The following is an 18,378-nucleotide window of genomic DNA, read 5'->3' as shown; positions in this document are numbered from 1 at the left end:
TGTGTGTGTGCGTGTGTGTGTGTGTGTGTGTGTGTGTGTGTGTGTGTGTGTGTGTGTGTGTGTGTGTGTGTGTGTGTGTGTGTGTGTGTGTGTGTGTGTGCGTGTGTGTGTGTGTGCGTGTGTGTGTGTGTGTCTGTGTGTGTGACATTTAATGAAACAAGAAAAAATTTGTTTCTCAGAACATCCACCTTGAATGTGACCTAGGTTTAAACTTAGAATGTAATATAACAAAGACCCATTTCTAAAAAGGACGAAAATGCTGATATGACTTGTCTGGATTTTTCTGGGAGATATCATAGGTAAGCCATAAAAGTCTATTTCATTTGTAGTTTAAAATATGTTTGTACTGTCGCTCTTTCTCCTAATAAAAATATTAACACAAAAAAAAGTCTATTTCTAATCACAGAGTGCTGTATTGGAAAACTGAGTGGAAGGAAAAATGTGGTTTAAAATAAAGCACACGAGCAACAGGGATAGCTTGAGGCAGAGCACTTTCTTTTTGTGGTTTTGTTACAATTGATTTACCTACTCTCTTTCTTAACTGTGATCTCAAGTTATGTATTGGTTAAGATTCATATTGTGATCTTTAGTGTATTATTATTATTATTATTATTATTATTATTATTATTATTATTATTATTATTATTATTATTATTATTATTATTATTATTATTATTATTATTTTGGTGTCTATTAGTCATTTTATTGAGCTTCTCAGTTCCCAAACCGGGAACAGTTTTTGTTCTGGATTTGGGAACCCAGAATAAAACCCAGAACACTTTTTGTTCCAAGGCAACCCTGCTATCAGCTGGTCAACAGTGCAGCCCATGGCACAGTGTCAAGCCTAACGGCTTCATGGGATTTGTCCTGCTGAACCCTCTGAATTCAGCATAGGGAATCTGCAGCTACAATTTCAGCCAAAGAGGAGCCAACTGTTGGCTGAGGAAAGATGGGAAAAATGTACTTCGCACTTGTCTGATTTGTTTTCAATTGAAAGCCATGCATAATTTCCCTTCCACTGCACTATGGTGCTCTATAAAATACACTGATTGTTTTGGTTGTAACATCAAAAAATGTGAAAAATACTAGACGGTGTAAGAGTGTTTGCACTGTGCTTTAAATGATTTGTTATTTTTGGAGCTTTTTCTACAGAAACAAGTTGCTGCTCTGTTCTGTCAAGAGGAGAAACGATCATCAGCTTCAGCCTTCATGGGATCTTCAGATGTATGGATAAAAATTAATGGCTGCAATTATTAGAGACTTTTCATGTCAACCAAAAAATAAATAAAACATTAAATGTGATAGTTGCAAATACCTTCCAGGTTTGCCTCTTAGAACTATAGTGTGACCAATATTGCAACCAATGAAGATTATATTGCCTTATTAAGGAATAATTGATTGTTTGCATAAAGAATGAATATAGTCAATTAATCCTAGTTTATGTCTTTTTTTATTTGTTTATTTAGAATGATTAAAATGAATGATGAGAAACTTCATCCTGTCTGTTTTAAATTCATTTACTTCTAATTGTTATTGTTTCTTATACAACAATGTATTTCTAATATTTGACAAAATTGGTTTATATGAGTTTCATGAGCATTTTTTTGTAAAGATTTCCACTCCAATCCAGTGAAAATTCTAAAAGAGTTAAAAGAAATTATCACATTCATCCATCATAATTACAAAATGTTTACAAAAACGCTTCAGATGTCAGCTATGACGTGTGTGACAAAGTCTCATGACTTTCTCGCTCTCATTCAATTTACAATTTACAAAAAGAAACCATTGTAAAATACAAAAAGTAATCCTTCTGTGTCTCTGAGCAATAAGGAAACATCTTTACTGAAAAAGCATCAGGTCAAACTGAGTTGTTGTGTGTGATTAGTGATGCCATGAGATGACATTTGATGTAAAATGACTTTTTATAAATAATCAGAATGAAGCAGCAGATTATAATCAGCAGCAGGTTCCAATGTTCCAATGTTTTTAAAAATATCTCAGAATTTTGTTAGAAATAAAAACTTATAAAACATTTTCACAACCAAATCCAGAATATGCAGATATATCACACAACTTTCACAAACTAATGTTATGAGGAGCCACAGTGATTTACTAACATTGATAACATTATGATAATGCTTCATACAGTTGATATAATAGTTCTTGAAGTACTTGTTGATCTCTCAGTCTTTAATTTTCAGGTATGGTGTTAAAATGTTGAGATAGCAATATCACAAAAAACAGATCAGTTTGTTTTACCGTCTTACAAAAAAAGAAAGTGCAATGGAGTAGGATGTAATAAAAGTGATCTGCCTTAAATAGTTTTAACATTAGTTAAATCCAATGTCAGAAAACAAAACACAACTGTCATTATTTAATGAACGAAAATGAAACCCAAATGGTAAATTTGGTTTTAAAAATATAGTAATAATAATTTTTTTAAAAAAAACTAAGTACACCCTAAATACTTTAGGTTTTAGGGAAAGTCATAGTCAAATACCCTCTTCCATATTTTCACTGATGCAACATAAACCGCCTCCCTCACTTCCTAACCCCTCTACTACTTCTATTATTATTCACAGCCTCATCATACAGATTACTGTAACTCTCTCCTTCTCGGTCTTCCTCACAAATCCCTCCATAAGCTTCAGATGGTTCATAATTCAGCAGCATGCATTATAATCAAAAGCCCCTTGCAACACCATTTTGTCAGTGCAGTTGTCTTTCAGCAACTGCACTGGCTGCTAGTTAAACCAATTCCTCTGTGCACATTTAAAATCATTCACAGCCTCACTTATCCTTCTCTATCAGATCTCTTGTACATTGCCACCCCATCCATTCCCTCATGTCATCCTCCGCCTCACTGTGCCTTCCACCTGTCTCAGCACCATGTGGAGTCGAGCATTGACCCCAAATCTGGAACTCCATCCTGCTTGACATTCACATTCTCTGTTTGAGTCAAGCCTCAAAACTCACTCGTTTTCAGATACTTTACTCTTTCTTAAACAACAAAGATCCAAGAGACTCTCACTCTTTGATAGGGTGTACTTAGATTTTTTTTTTTTTACAAACATTCATTTTTGCAAATAAATGTTAATAAATAGTATACAACCTCTTGTTTGTTATTGTAACCTGAAGGGTTTAATTTATGTAATGAAGTAGTTAGATCCCGACAAAGACCAGAGTGACCTCAGAAATAAAAATGGGTGTACTTTCTTTTAAGCTGAGTATACTAATTCATCTCATCTTGTTTGAAGCACTTTAACAAGAATAATATTCCACAATGATCAGTAAAGAATGACTCCTCTCATTGCATCAAGTCTTTAAGAAGTTAAGAAGGACATTGCTTGACATGAACCATCACTCCTTTTCCCAGGGTCTTCTTCTCTGATGACGACCCTTCAGTGAAAGAAAAAAATGTAATGTCTACATGGAGTCATATATATATATATATGCCAGGCTAGAGGGCAAAAAAATATTGAATAGCTGGACCAACTTACAGAATACATATTAGAGAGGTTGTTGAAAAGCACTTGACCTGCGCTCACTTTGTTCCTCACCCCTCGGATGGTTCCGTTCTTACTACAGATGTTGATCCTCTTGTTGCTGAACATCATCTCCCTCTTGACACTGGCATACAGCAGCAGGTCATCGGACTCACAGCCGTTCTCGTCCACGGCAGCCTCCAGGCCGTTCAGGTGCCTGTTGGCCTCACTGGCAGGCGGCAGGCTTCCCTGCTCTGCCTCCATGCTGTCGGTGCCGTCCGAGTCTGCAGAGTCAGAGACCGAGCTGCACCAGGTCTTCTCGTCCTTGAACACCTCAGCCAGGACTCGGCCACTGTTGGCAGACGCCACTCTGAACCGGACCGTTTTCCCGGCTTTTTCTTTCATCTTTGGCCCATCCATTGAAATCCAAGAAAAGAGCCACATGCATCGCTTCCCAAAACAGAGTGGCCCCTTCAGCTCAACCCATCGGCGGTCCACTTATTTATCCAACAGCAGGATTCTCACAGGTGTTTCAAAGGGACTGAAAATACCCTGAGCACACACCTTGTGTGCTCCCAAATACTCAATAATAGATGTGCCCCTGTCATGGTAACAGCTAAAACGGGCAAAGTGTAAATTGATATGATCATGTTCAATAATTGATCAAGGTTAGCACGCACCTTATGTCTGATCCTTTATGGTCTGATAACTTACAAAGTCAGGGCAAACACCTGGTGGTCTTAGTTGATCTTTACAGCAATGTTCAGCATGCTGGTCTGAGACTGAATTAGTGTTCCTCCTTTTACACACTCATGATCACCTCAACAGCAGAGCCACTGACAGAAAAGTAAATATCAATACTTTCTTTCAGTCCATGAAAAACATGGACAGGACAAGAGGTTTAGAGTAAATTTATTATTTCTGATAAATTCTCCTTCGGATCATTCAGTTGGATCTGGAAAATCAGATAACCTGAGAAGAAAAGGTGAGAACTTGCATGGGCTCACTGATCACATGTACTGCTTCTCATCCAAGGGCGTGGATGTCCTCCCAAAGAGAAAAGATCTAAATGTTCTTCAGAAGCAACTTCTTCCATCCATCCAGAAACAGTTCAGAGATGATTTTTGCATGGTGGATCACTGCTTCACAACACAGACGTTACAGAAATACTTGTATATGCGAACTTTCTATGTTGAATCTCAGATTTTAAGGCTATTGAGAACATCTTCCAACTGTCCAGGATCTGCTTGGGTGATTTCTTCCATTGTCTCAAAAGTCAAAATTATACCAAACTCACTTAAATCCTAGTACATTACAATTTAAGCTCCCAAGATCTTAACCTCACGGAGAGATCATGATTAGGTCTCAAGATTTCCCAGCAAAACATTGACCAAAGCATGGAATAGTATTTTTCTGCTTCTACTATATCGGCTTTGAATAATAAAAAACTCCTTTCACTGCTCAATTAATAAATATAAGGTGCCATGATCATAAGGTATTCTAATATACCTGATCAGTGTGTTAAATATCAAATGCGCTTTATTTGCAGTTCTGTAAATCTGTCTAGGACTACTTCTGAAAATGTGACACGTCCTTTTTATTCACCATAAGTGGAGCGGAAACCTGCAGTACCTCTCCACCCCTGTAGGTGGCGATAAAGACGCTCACTGAAGCACAACAAACGCAGAAGAAGCTGCACACGTGCGATAACAACACATCGAGAGTCATGGGGAAGCGGCGGCAGAATAAGCAGCTTTTCACAAATTTGTCCAAAAAACAGAAGAAACACTTGAAGGAGTTTGGAGAGGAGCATCCATTTCACGATGTGTAAGCATTATAGCAGAGAAGAGTCTTTTTTTAAATGAAGAATTGCGTTTTATTGTCTTAAAACGTTTTATTAGGAAGCTACATTTAGTTCAGACTACCTTCAAACAAGCATTTTAACCTAAAATACAAAAATAAGCACGTCTAGTTATTCATTTGAATAGTCTGGATTCATTCTGTAGACCTTTATCTATATCTAATAAATTAAGAAGCAAGTTTATGTTGCTTCTTAATAAACAGTAACATTGTATATTAAATATTCCCCGTTTAGGTCTATTCCTGCGCTATTGTCTAAAGTTGCATCTATCTGTCCTTCCATCCATTACTTTGTGCTGTTGTTCTAATTTGCACTGTATAAATACCAGTAGATCACAACAAATCCAAAAGGAAACAAATGCAATGTGTTGCGGAGATTATAAGCCCCATGGGTTTATTATGACTCTCACCATCAATCCAGCTGTCCATCCAACTATCCATCTAGTCACTCATGAGTCTGTCAATCAAGTCATATCAGATCTGTCTTTATCTCGCTGCTTAATTTACTGATGTCTGTTTTCCACAGTGTGAATGAAAGACCAGAAATGACCCAGATTGTGGACCTGGTGAGTGTTTTTTACTTGAGTTTCCACATCAAAAACCAAAATAATTGTACTAAACAATCATTTATTTAATAAATAATCCTTCTGAGTTTCTTATCCGGTCCAGGCTTTGAAGTTAATCCTCAACACTTTGGGAATATTGAACCATAGCGTTGTTTAGATTTAGTTTTACTGCAAGTATTTAGAACCGTTTCAGTTTTTTTAATGTTTTGTTTTGTTTGGTGCAGCCATCAAGCCCAGAACAATCTGACTCAGAACCTGTAAACAGGGAAGAGGAAGAAGATGAAGAACCAGAGCAACAAACTGCCTATCAGAAGCTTCTTTCAACGCTTAGTGAACCCACGGCTGATGCCCAAAGTCACGAGGATGAAAGCAGTGACGATGAAGACGAAGAGCTCCTCTTAGAAGGTAAGGGGATGTTTTTTTGTCTTTAAAAAATGTTTGACAACAGGTTGTGCTTGACTAAAATAAGAATTTAATGTGCATTAGAGGGTAATGTTGAAGCTGAGGATGGCAGGGGAGAGGAACATGGAGAAGAGGAGCATGGTGATGAAGAGGAGGATGGGGTTGATGAACAGAAAGAGCTGGTAGGAGATAAAGAGTTTGTGGACAAGGAGCATGAGTCTGCGTTCTGTCTAGAGACCAACTTCATAGAAAAAGGAGAACAGGATGAAAACATTGCCCAACTCAAGAACAGTACAGGTAAAAGCAGATAGAAAACTTAAATAATAATCTTTTTAATGGTCTTTTTAACGTGTTACATTTTGGTTTTTATTCTCTTTTATTTTACAGACATGTTTTTGGTCCATCTGGATACCGAACTCACTGAAGAGGATGTGCTTAACATTACATCTGGCTCCAAATCCAAAACTCAGATCACGGTATAAACAAAGTCACCTTGTTACAGCACAAAGCAGCTTTTATTTATATTTCTATTGATGCCGGACATGGTAAAAGAGAGCTTGGTGATTTCCTGCAGATTGGTTTATATGGAGGGAATACTTATCCATTGTACTGTGTGTTGTACAGAGCCACTTCTAAGGTTTCTCTGCTCCCTTTTTTATAGTGGGCAAAGCTGGGAAACCTTCTCTGCAGCAATCCTATTGAAAGGTTCGGCCCCATCGGCCCTCAAAAGGACACAAACCAAACTGTTTTCCATAAGGTTTTGGAGAGCAGCTGGAGGAATCTGAACCAGTCATTCAATCCTAAAGGACAGGCCGAAGAGATCAGCCCCCTCCAGATGGAGCTGCTGTCTCTCATGGGGTCCTACAAGGACCTGTATCACCCAGAGGCGTGCCATTTGAAGCAGGGCCCATATGTTCGCAGTGCGTACTGCCTGCATGTCCTCAACCACGTCCTGAAGGCCAACTCTAGAGTCCTGGCTCACAACACCCAGCTGAGAGAGCGGAAGAGTCAGGCTAAAGCTGGAGCTGAACCACAGGAAGAACCCAGAGACCAGGGACTGACCAGGCCAAAGGTAAACAACTAAACGCATGTGTCAGGTCCGTTTTAGCTGCAATTGTTTTTTTAATGAAAACATCAGAAATTTCTTCTATGAAAAACATTTAGTTTTTTAGAAATTTCTTACCATGTAACATCCAAATTAATCTGGAAAGCATAGAGATCACATCTGCTGACCATAATCAATAAATATTTCAGCAGGACTGACCTTCAGAAAATGAATATTTAGATTTTTTTATTTCACTGATGAGTAAATACACCTCATCTAATCACTATCAGGCTACAGAAACAAGAAATATTCTTTAGGAAGGGGTTTAATTTAACCCAGACCACCTACAGAACATGTAAGGATTTCAACCACTTTGTCCCAGGTTCTGATCCTGGTTCCGTTCCGGGGGGCCGCTCTGCAACTCGTCCACACTCTCATCAGCCTGCTGGAGACCAAAGGCAAGAAGATAATTGTCAGCAACAAGAAGAAGTTCAAGGAGGAGTTTGGAGAAGCAGAGGAAGAAAAACCAGCCAACCTGCGCCGGCCTGATGATTACCACGCTGTCTTCTCTGGCAACGTGGACGATCACTTCAGGATAGGTATGTCTTCACATAAGGAGTTTCTAAAATCCTCCACCACTTCTCTGACCTTACACCCTGATGGTTCTGCTCTCTCCCATCCAGGTGTGTCCATAGTGAGGGGCAACATGCGTCTCTACGCCCCCTTCTACTCATCAGACATCATCATTGCGTCTCCGCTCGGCCTCCGAACGGTGCTGGGAGCCGAAGGAGAGAGTAAGAGAGACTACGACTTCCTGTCATCCATTGAGCTGCTGGTGCTGGATCAGACTGACGTCTTCCTCATGCAGAACTGGGAGCATGTCTTGGTATGAGGAGTTTACATGTGGCACCACCTGTTGTTGAAGTTTTCCATTCTTCATAACTAGAATATTAAGTCTGTTAAAATAGGATAGAAATTTTGGGCTTTTGAACCAGTAATTTTTAAGATTTAAAACGCAAATGTCAACTTGTATCTAACTAGTTCAGTATTTTTCTTCAATATATTATTTTTATTTATATTGATTTGTTTTGTCAAGCTGTATGGTTCTGCTACTGCAATGTTTTGTTTAAAGCTTAGTAATTATTGATCTGCAACCTACAAACCTAACCTGTTCATGTGTTTAACTTTGTAAGTGTTGTTCTAACCCTCCAGCATGTGATGAACCACATGAACCTGCAGCCGCTGGACTCCCACGGAGTCGACTTTTCCAGAGTGCGGATGTGGAACCTGAACAACTGGGCCAGACACTACAGACAGACGCTGGTGTTCAGCTCCATCCAGGACCCGCAGATCAACAACATCCTCACTAAACACTGTGCCAACTACAGAGGACAGGTCAGGCAGTAGAGATACTTGCTTATTTTTGTATTTCAAAGATCTGAAATCTTATGACTCGTTTACACCGAGCCGATCTTCAGTGAAGCCGTAACATTTTTTGCTGCAGTCCAGCTGCTTGTTTGCTTGACACCAGTGAGTCTCTCACACCGGCACTTTTTGAAACCAGGTTTCAGAGTGAAACTTTTCTGTAACAACCCCTGGAGAAGTGTTACCATTCTTTGACAATAAAAAATCTGTGCAACAGCATCTGCACATTGTAGCTTTATGAAACGGTAACAATATCAGAGATTTGTCATTGTTAAGTTGATCTAATTGTATCTATGCACTAATTTATACACTTCATTTATTTTAACCTTCACAGTTTTCTTAATTTAAGCATGTTTCAGTAGGAGATCATTGCATGTCATTATTAACACCTGACTGAAATTTGTATACTTTGTGTTTTGGTTTTTGTATCTCAGATTACAACAAAGAACATGCCAAAGACAGGCTCCATCTGCCAGGTCCTGGTTCAGCTGCCTCATGTGTTCCAGATGTTTTCATCTGACAGCTTCATGAATCAAGATACTCGGTACGTGTCTCAACTAAAATAACTTTTTAAGCTCCTCGCTGTGCCTTTTGCTTGAACTATACTTCATCGTTTCCTTCATCGGCTTGTAGGTTTCAGTTCTTCATTGATAAAGTACTTCCTCAGTACAGGGACTCTGTCATGTCCCACACTCTGATCTACATCCCATCCTACTTTGACTACGTCCGGCTGCGAAATCACATGAAGAAAGAGGAGATTAACTTCACGTCCGTGTGCGAGTATTCCAGCAAGTCAGAGGTCTCTCGAGCCAGGCATTTCTTTCTGAAAGGAGAAAAACAGTTCCTGCTCTTCACCGAGCGCTTCCACTTCTACAAAAGGTCTGTTCTTCTTTTCCTATCCATCAAATTGTGTGGTAACTCCTATTCTGCTCACATCGTGCTTGTTTCATTCAGGTACACTATCAAAGGGATCAAGAACCTGATATTTTACAGCCTGCCCACCTTCCCCCACTTCTACAGTGAGGTGTGCAACATGCTGGCAGCAGGAGGTCAGGGGGAGGAGGCCAGCTGGACCTGCACTGCCCTCTATTCCCGCTACGATGCCCACAAGCTGGCTGCCATCACCGGAGCCCAGCGAGCCGGACAGATGCTGCACTCCAACAAAACCGTTCACCTTTTTATCACAGGAGCAGAGGACAAAGCCTGAACTGATAACAGCCCAGCAAACTAGTTTTATCAATAAATTGTGACTCTTTCTTTTCCTATCGCAAATATTTATTGGTTTATTGGATTTGTTGATGAATTTCTAAAGGGGCCATAAAAAATATAATATTACATAAACATTATAGTAATGGTTGTTCAGATGTGCTGATTACCAGGGAAATATTTCCTCATTTGTTTGTTGGTTAGAGTGCTTTGATTTAGCGACATCAGAGCTGATTAAATCATTTTTGTGACTCAGGTGTATTGAAAGTGCCAAGTATGGAAGCCTGTTTGTACCAATAGAGTCAAAAAAAAATATCACTCCCAATAAAGGTTTCAAATGAGTAAAGTGCTGAAATTTGTGGGAAACTAAGGCATTTCTCTTAAAAGTTTTAAAAAAAGGTAATTAAGTTCACTTTAATTATCCAGCGACAATTCATAACGAGTGAGTAGGTAAATGTATATCTTTTAAAAAATTGTGATCCATTTTAGAATTTTGTTTCAAAACACATTTTGTAGAAAAATATAATTAATATGGCATTTTTGAGTCAGCTAACTTTTCTTGTGTTAATTACATTTCCAATTATTTCTTAAGGATCTAACATCTTTGAGTTGTTTTGAGGAACATCTTTAAGATTGTCATTTATCAGAACAAACGTACTATTCTGTTTTATTAAGTTACCTTTCACATTTATGTTTAAAGTATATTTAAAAATCACAAAATTGCAACCAATAAATTTCTAAAAAATTAGTTTATGAGCTCCAGAGAAGTAATTTCCCTTTTCTTGAAATTACCTTGTAAGATCAGAGAAAATAACCTTTAGAAAGGTAGCCATGGTTGTTGGTTTTGTTTTTAATATAGAATCCTAATTTTTTGCAGTTGTACTGAATAGTTTTATAAGTATTTGTCTAATCTCTGTCACTTTTACATTTGGTAATAACGGCCTCCCATAGCTGACTAAGCACAAACTGAACTATTTCTGAGATTATAAAATAGAAGCACTTGCGCAAGCAGGAGATAGACTTTCCAAACCAATAGTTATCAGGAGTAAAAACAAAAGACAGCATAATAAAGAAATATAATTATCACCAGCTGCAGAGATCCATTCAAAATGATAAGCTGTTAGGCAAGACATCACCTGTTCAGATGTATGAATCGCACACATAATTATTAACTTCGGGAGTGACTGGTCAACAAATTACAGCTTTCCTCCGCTGCCGGAGCTGACACGCAGCAGACACGCAGCAGATGGTCTCTAACCCGCAGCGATGATGGACGAGAAGCAGCAGAAGCTCAGCCTGAAGCGAGAGGTGGGGCTGATAGGAGCCGTGTCGTTGATTGCGGGAACAATGATCGGATCTGGGATCTTCATGTCCCCGCAGACAGTCATCCTCTCCATCGGCAGCTCTGGAGCCAGCCTGGTGTTGTGGGCCAGCTGTGGCTTACTGGTGATACTGATGGCTTTCTGCTATGCTGAACTGGGAACCGTTATCCAAGAGTCAGGAGGAGAGTACGTCTACATCCTCAGGACGTCAGGTCCAGTCATGGCCTTCATGTTGGCCTTCAGCTCTATCTTATTTGTGAGACCTGCTGGAGTTGCAGGCATCTCCCTGAGCTTCGCCCAGTACGTCGTGGCTCCGTTCTACCCAGAATGCCCTCCTCCAGTGTCTGTAGTGAAATGTGTGGCTGCAGCTGCAGTCTTGATTTTAGCCACCATAAACTGCATGAATGTTCGCTTTTCAATGTCAGTGCAAGTGTTTTTTATGGTGGCTAAGGTGGTGGCCTTGGGAGTCATCGTTGTAGGAGGGGTGGTCATGCTTGCCAAAGGAAACACGGAAAGTTTTCAAAACTCCTTTGAGAACTCAAACGTGGGCATCAATCCCATCGGTATTGCTCTCTACCAGGGACTGTGGTCGTATGACGGCTGGAACAATCTGAACTATGTGACAGAGGAGCTCAAACGTCCAGAGGTAAGAAGTCACTGAATAAATCAGGCAAACCTATAAAGAAAAATTTAAATCTGCTCTAGAGTACTCATAAACTTTATGCGGCATTGTAAACTTGCAGTGCACTGCATAATTAAACAGCTTCCAGTGCCATCTGTAGTAGCAATAATTTTCAGTAGTTATTTCATTTACTCTGACCTTTTCAGTTTTTTACATCATCATGGAACTAATTTTAGTCCAGTTTTTACAATGATACTGCAAAGTTCAGTCCTAAATCTCTCAGGGTCAAGGCCTCGATTTGTTTCTCTTTGTTTTATTATCTTGACCAGCACTGTTAACTAAAAACTTCAGTTTGAGCTTAAACAATGTTTTTAAACAGCAAAATAACAAAATCAGTAAAAAAAAAAATACCCAAGAATGGAAAACAAGTTTCCATCTGCATGCTTTGCTGTACAGACTTTATTTAGTTTATGACCTCTTCTATCTTCATTTGAAACTGATGAACAGAACCACTTACTTTGAAGTATTTTTTTTACAGTACATTGGTGTGCCTCTTGGTCAGGTCTTAATAGACTTGACCAAGAGGCCAAAAAGTGAAACATTTTACATATAATTTTAGTTGGTTGCAGCTATTAGCACTGCTGTCTTGCAGCAAGAAGATCCTGGGTTTGAATCCCACCTGGTGTCTTTCTGACTGGAGTTTGCTTGTTCTGTCTCTGCATGCATTCTTTTTTTCTGAGTTTGGCATCTTTGCTAAATGTTTACGATTTGTTAGTGTTTCTTACTAAATGATAAATGATTGGCAGAAGTCATTGCTCTGACAGGTTGATGTTTTTGTGTTCACACACTCTTCTTTGCTCTAACTTAATCTCCTGCTTTTGCAGAAGTTCTGTTGACTATCATTTAAGCACTAGTTAATTTATTTATCAGCACTAGTTCATTTATTTATCAGCACATTGTGCTAATTTCTCCATTTAAGTCCTATTAAAAAAGGACTATTGCGTTCGGCAGACTAATACCACTGAGGAACTAATATTTTTATGTCTGTTCTGGGTTTTCCATGTGTTGCTGTATCTCTTAAGTCTGACCTTTGAATTTAAACAGTCATTTTCTTCACATGACCCTGCACTCTGCATGTAACACTAAGTCCCTGTAGATAGTTTATCAATGGTTTAAAGAAGCAAAATCAGGTCAGGTTAGTCAACAAACGGTACAAAGCACAGCCAAGAAATACGGTGTTTTAAATTTGACTTTGCTTAGTTTTATTTGAAGAAGTTGATTTCATTAGGTAATATCAAGAAGAGATAGAAGGGGCACTAAATATTTGCATGAGTTTCACATTCTTAAATCTCAGCCTAATGCAGTCAAACAAGTGAAAGGGATGTCAAAGTCGAACAAGGAACTTCTCCGTTCTTGACAATGCAAGAGTAGTTTTACCACCTGTTGCTCTGTTTAACATTACCTAATGGTTCACTGGCAATCTTTCCCAAGATCTGAGATGTATTTAGTGGAAATCCCTCACAGCAGGCAGTAGCATTCTCCAACAATGGAGCAAGGACTGAGTCTGAAGAGGGAAGTTGGGATAATAGGAGCCATGTCCTTCATTGCTGGGACCATGATAGGATCTGGGATCTTCATTTCTCCACAGTATGTCCTGCTAGCAATCGGCAGCCCCGGGGCCAGCTTCATCATATGGGCCTGCTGCGGCCTGATAGCTATGCTGGGTGGCCTCTGCTATGCTGAACTGGGGACGGTAATACCAGAGTCTGGGGGGGAGTACATCTACATGCTACGGACAGCTGGAAAAATCACAGCCTTCGTGTTTGTCTTCAGCTTCGTTAGTGTCATGAGGCCCGCCAGCGCCACTGGGATCGCCCTGAGCTGCGCTGAATACGTGGTGGCCCCGTTTTATAGTGGCTGCGCCCCTCCACAGCTGGTCTTAAAATGTGTGGCAGCTGTGGAGATCCTGGCCTTGGCTCTGGTCAACTGTCTCAGTGTCCGCTTGGCCACCGGCATCCAGGTGGTCACCATGATCATTAAAGCACTGACGCTGGCGGTGATCATACTGGGAGGAGCTGTGATGCTTTTTCAGGGCAACACTGCAAACTTTGAGGACTCTTTTGATGGAACGAATGTAGGCGTGAAAGCCATCGGCATCGCTTTCTATCAGGGCCTGTGGTCTTATGATGGCTGGAATACTTTAAACTATTTAACTGAGGAGCTCAAACATCCAGAAGTAAGACGGATCAGGTTTGCTATTATTTCTTAACAGTTTGCAAAAACATGTAATTAATCTCTTAAAGTGGTCTGGATAAATAGTTATGTAGGATTTCTGAAAGTATCTTTAAGTTTTTCTTAGGACTTTGACTGCTTTACCTTTTATTCTCTGTTTAGTTATTGTTTCTGAGTGACAAGTGAAAGAAGCAGATGATGTCTAAGGAAAAGCTTAAAAAGTCTGAAGAACTGACCTATGTTACAAAACATGATAGTCATGCTGTGTGGGCTCTGCTGGTCACATCAGCGAGTGGAGAAGAAATACATCTGTATCTGCTGTGGACTGTGGGGGAAATTTCATGTGTTGTTTCAGTTGCGTCAATGTCTGCCTGGTTCTTTTACCAAAGTCGTAAGAAAATCTTTGAAAGGTATAAAAGCCCTGAGAAAGATTTCAAGAAAGTCTGGCTTCTTGGACCAAATGAAATTACAAAGTATTGAAACTTCATTCCATTTTGTGTGTTGATTAACAGGAGTTAAAGTTGCTCCCCCAGCTATAGATACAATGACCCTAGCAGCTTATATGATGCAAGTTTATGATCAACTGATGGATGTAAAAACATTTACAACCACGCTTTAGTTAATCATAAAGTCTGCTGACTTGCTGCCCTCTGACCAGTTACTGACTTCTCTGTCTGAAGACTTCTTGAGGTTTCTGTTGGAGCGATTTGGTCTCCTTCATTCCAGTTTCTGTCATGGCGAATAAAAAAGCAGAAGGACTGAAAATGGAGCAGGTGATTGGACTGGTTGGAGGCGTAGCTATGGTATCGGGAACCATGATCGGTTCTGGGATATTCATGTCCCCACAGTTTGTTCTGGCCTACGTGGGAAGCCCCGGAGCGAGTCTGGTGATCTGGGCCCTCTCGGGAGCCGTGGCTCTGTTTGCTGCGTTGTCCTACACCGAACTTGGGACCATCATCCCAGAATCCGGAGGGGAGTTCATCTACATCCTCAGGATATATGGCTCTTTTCCTGCTTTCTTCGCCGCTGTCACTTTTATCCTGGTGGTGAAACCTTTCAGCATTGCTGCCATGTCCATCAGCGTAGCAGAGTATGCCATGGCGCCATTTTACTCCGGCTGTCAGCCTCCCCAGCTGGCAGTGAAATGCACCGCTGCTGCTGCCATCCTGGTTGTTTCTACTCTCAACATCCTGAATGCCCGCATTGCTGTCAGGGTCCAAGTGATCTTCTTGGTGGCCAAAGTTTTAACACTTGCAGTCATTGTGGTTGGCGGGATGGTGCATGTCAGAAAGAGCAGCGATGTGTTTATGGAAAATTTAAAAGTTGGAAACTCATTTAAAGAGACACATTACTCTGTGAGCGCTTTGGGGATGGCTTTCTATCAAGGTCTCTGGTCTTATGCTGGCTGGTACAACCTAAATTATGTCACAGAGGAACTTAAAAGACCAGAGGTGAGACTTTGGATTGCATTAACTTCACCCGTTCAGTGTGTGGGAATGTTAAACCAACATTAAATCTCATCTTGCAGTTCAAAAACGGGCATAATGAATGAATGAAATAGGATCATCCGTGCTTCAGGACCACTATAGTGACCAGGCTCCATAAAACAGATAGATACCCTCATCTGAGATGAGAGATGTTGTGGTTTTAATTTTATTGAACTGATCTCAGTCTCTATGGATTAGATTGGCTTATGATTGAGTCTTGGCACAAACAAATGCTGTATGATTTCCCTCACTAATAGTTATTTATTAGGGTATTTTTATGGAAACCAGTTTTCTTAATTAAAGATTAATATATGAACACTTTAAAAGATTACAAGAAAGTTAACATTTTGGAAAAAAAACATTTTTTTGAAGAGGTATTGTGTAGAAAGTTCCCAAAAAGGACATTTTATTTTCACACACCTGTTTGAGAAAGTAATTTCAACAGTAACATGTGTGATCAAAATCAAGAGTTGGCTTTGCTTCATATTTTCACAGGTAAACCTTCCCAGAGCGCTGGTGATAGCCATTTCTCTGGTCACTGGCTTGTACCTGCTGGTGAATGTTAGCTATCTGACGGTGATGACACCTAAAGAGCTCATGTCTTCCACCGCTGTAGCCGTCACCTGGGGGTAGGAGCACGTCCGGTTGCCCAGAGTCTTTAAGTCTGCAAGAATTTCCAGTTTAATCAGGAGCATCTCTCCGTCAGGAACAAGGTGTTGGGAAGCTGGGGTTGGATCATGTCGTTGGCTGCGGCCTTGTCTGCTTTTGGCTCCTTAAACGGGACGTTCTTCAGCGGGGGTCGAGTCTGCTTTGTGGCTGCCAGGGAGGGTCACATGGTACCTGTTGTCTATTTCACCTAAAAACAAACATCTGGTTAAAATAAAGGTTGCCACACACATTTATAAGGATCCATGTTTGTTTGTTTCATAGCCAGATATTCTCTCCATGGCTCACGTCCACCGGCTGACTCCCTCTCCGGCTCTCATCTTCACCACTGCGATCTCTTTGGTGGTCCTCATCCCCGGAGACTTTCAGAGTATCGTCAACTACTTCAGGTGAACTTCATCTCATTTTTTCCTTAAATAAATAAAACAAAACCATTTTCACTCTATTTTAAACTACTTTCCACTGCTGTTGTTAGTTTCACAGCCTGGTTTTTCTACGGGGTCACTCTGTCTGGACTGATCTATCTCAAAATAAAGAAACCGGAGCTCCCCAGACCATACAGCGTCAGTGTCACACTCTTATTTTAACACGTGTTGCACTTCACAACAGCTCGACATCATGCCTGTTTCTTCTCCTCACAGGTTCCCATTGTCCTCCCCATATTGATCCTGCTTGTGGCCATTTTCCTCGTTCTGGCCCCCATCATAGACCAACCTCAAATCGAGTATCTATATGTGGCGTTATTTATCCTAAGTGGCGCTATAGTTTATGTACCTTTCATCCATTTCAAGCTTTGCCCGGGAATGTTTGATAAGGTGACAACGTTCCTGCAGCTGTTCTTGGAGGTCGCTCCAGCAGAGAAAAACCTCTGAGTTCAAGCTGCTGCAGGTAATCTACAGAAAAATAAGCTCCTGAAGCCAATTATGTAATTGGTTTAACCGGACAATCAATTATGTAATGTGTTATGTGTTTTCTTTTTGCACTTATTTAAATTAAAAGATGTATGTCTTTGGATAAAAAGAAATATTTTAAATAAATTTTATGGTAAGAAATCTTGCAGATATTTCTTAAAAGCTGGTGCATTTTTGTTACTGCAAAAGCAAACATTGCAATAATTTGTTTTAATTCTCAGCAGCTCCTTTATTTGGTTAAAACAACAATAAAGGTAGAGAGGCATGACCTCTTCCTATTTGTAGCTGTATCTTTCAGATTTCAGTGAAAGAATCAAGAGGGAAGCAAAGTTGAAATTATCATTACACTTTTAGAAGATGATTGTTGAAGTCTAGTTGGCTTTTATTTCATTATTACTACACTTCAACATTAAAATATTGAATGAGTTACAGAAACATTTAGCTGTATGTCCATTTGAATATCTTTTAATTTGTACATGTGTACAAATTTTCTGATTTTGGTGCACAACGGCTATGTTAGAGTACAATGAAATAACACTCACTTTTTATGGACTTTTTCAAAAACATTTTGACTCTACTTTCTTGCCCAGTTTTATCTTCAGTCATTTGCAGAAGGCCTTATAGTTTTGTGTCAAATTGCCACAGAGTGCACATTTCACTCTGTACCACCTTTGAATTTGGGAAATAAAGTCTCTTTAATCTCAATCATAAAACGGAGAAGAAAGATAAAATTAACTGTTTAACCTTCAAATGTTTCAACCTGCAATTAAATTTGTTGGATGCAATTTCTAGTTTTCCCACAGCTGCAGTTAGATTGAGGACCATCTTCCTGTCTGCCTCTCTGATGAAAAGAATGGTGGCCTGCGCCACAGACATAGCGGGAATCACCATAGCAACCACTTGCTCCGTTTTTCTGTGGCTCCTCAGTAGGTCTTTCTGTCTCATTTCGATCCATCGTGGCTGAAGCCTGTGTAAATTCAGAAGCTGAGTAACTCTTCAGCAGCACATCGAGTTCTTTCATTTTTCTAAATGGTATAAAAGGAAGAAGTTTTAACTTGGGAGTTTCACAATAAGACTCACAGATACTGTATGGGTTTAGATTAGGAGTCTAGCTCTGTCACAGCTGATGTTCTTACTAACGTGGTGTTA

General features: G+C 39.9%; 2 protein-coding genes across 2 annotated transcripts; both read left to right on the top strand.

The window, feature by feature from the left end:
• The first annotated feature begins 5,171 nt into the window (after window positions 1-5,171).
• Window positions 5,172-10,043, top strand: utp25 (UTP25 small subunit processor component). The gene is made up of 12 exons (XM_044143236.1): window positions 5,172-5,312; window positions 5,872-5,911; window positions 6,136-6,316; window positions 6,398-6,610; window positions 6,701-6,789; window positions 6,975-7,385; window positions 7,741-7,957; window positions 8,042-8,244; window positions 8,571-8,753; window positions 9,218-9,327; window positions 9,417-9,662; window positions 9,738-10,043. Exons 1-12 carry the CDS (start codon window positions 5,212-5,214, stop codon window positions 9,988-9,990), a joined length of 2,247 nt encoding a protein of 748 aa, XP_043999171.1. The 5' UTR covers window positions 5,172-5,211; the 3' UTR covers window positions 9,991-10,043.
• A 1,078-nt stretch (window positions 10,044-11,121) lies between these two features.
• zmp:0000001267 (b(0,+)-type amino acid transporter 1) lies at window positions 11,122-17,386 on the top strand. The gene is made up of 6 exons (XM_044143233.1): window positions 11,122-11,957; window positions 16,148-16,281; window positions 16,359-16,488; window positions 16,583-16,707; window positions 16,794-16,881; window positions 16,960-17,386. The coding sequence occupies exons 1-6, from the start codon at window positions 11,256-11,258 to the stop codon at window positions 17,188-17,190; spliced, it is 1,410 nt and encodes a 469-aa protein (XP_043999168.1). The 5' UTR covers window positions 11,122-11,255; the 3' UTR covers window positions 17,191-17,386.
• Window positions 17,387-18,378: the final 992 nt, after the last annotated feature.

Source organism: Gambusia affinis, linkage group LG16 (assembly GCF_019740435.1).
Source record: "Gambusia affinis linkage group LG16, SWU_Gaff_1.0, whole genome shotgun sequence".
NCBI classification, from domain to species: Eukaryota; Metazoa; Chordata; class Actinopteri; order Cyprinodontiformes; family Poeciliidae; genus Gambusia; species Gambusia affinis.
The sequence above is the reverse complement of the archived record's forward strand: the minus strand, read 5'-3'. Positions and strand labels throughout refer to the sequence as shown.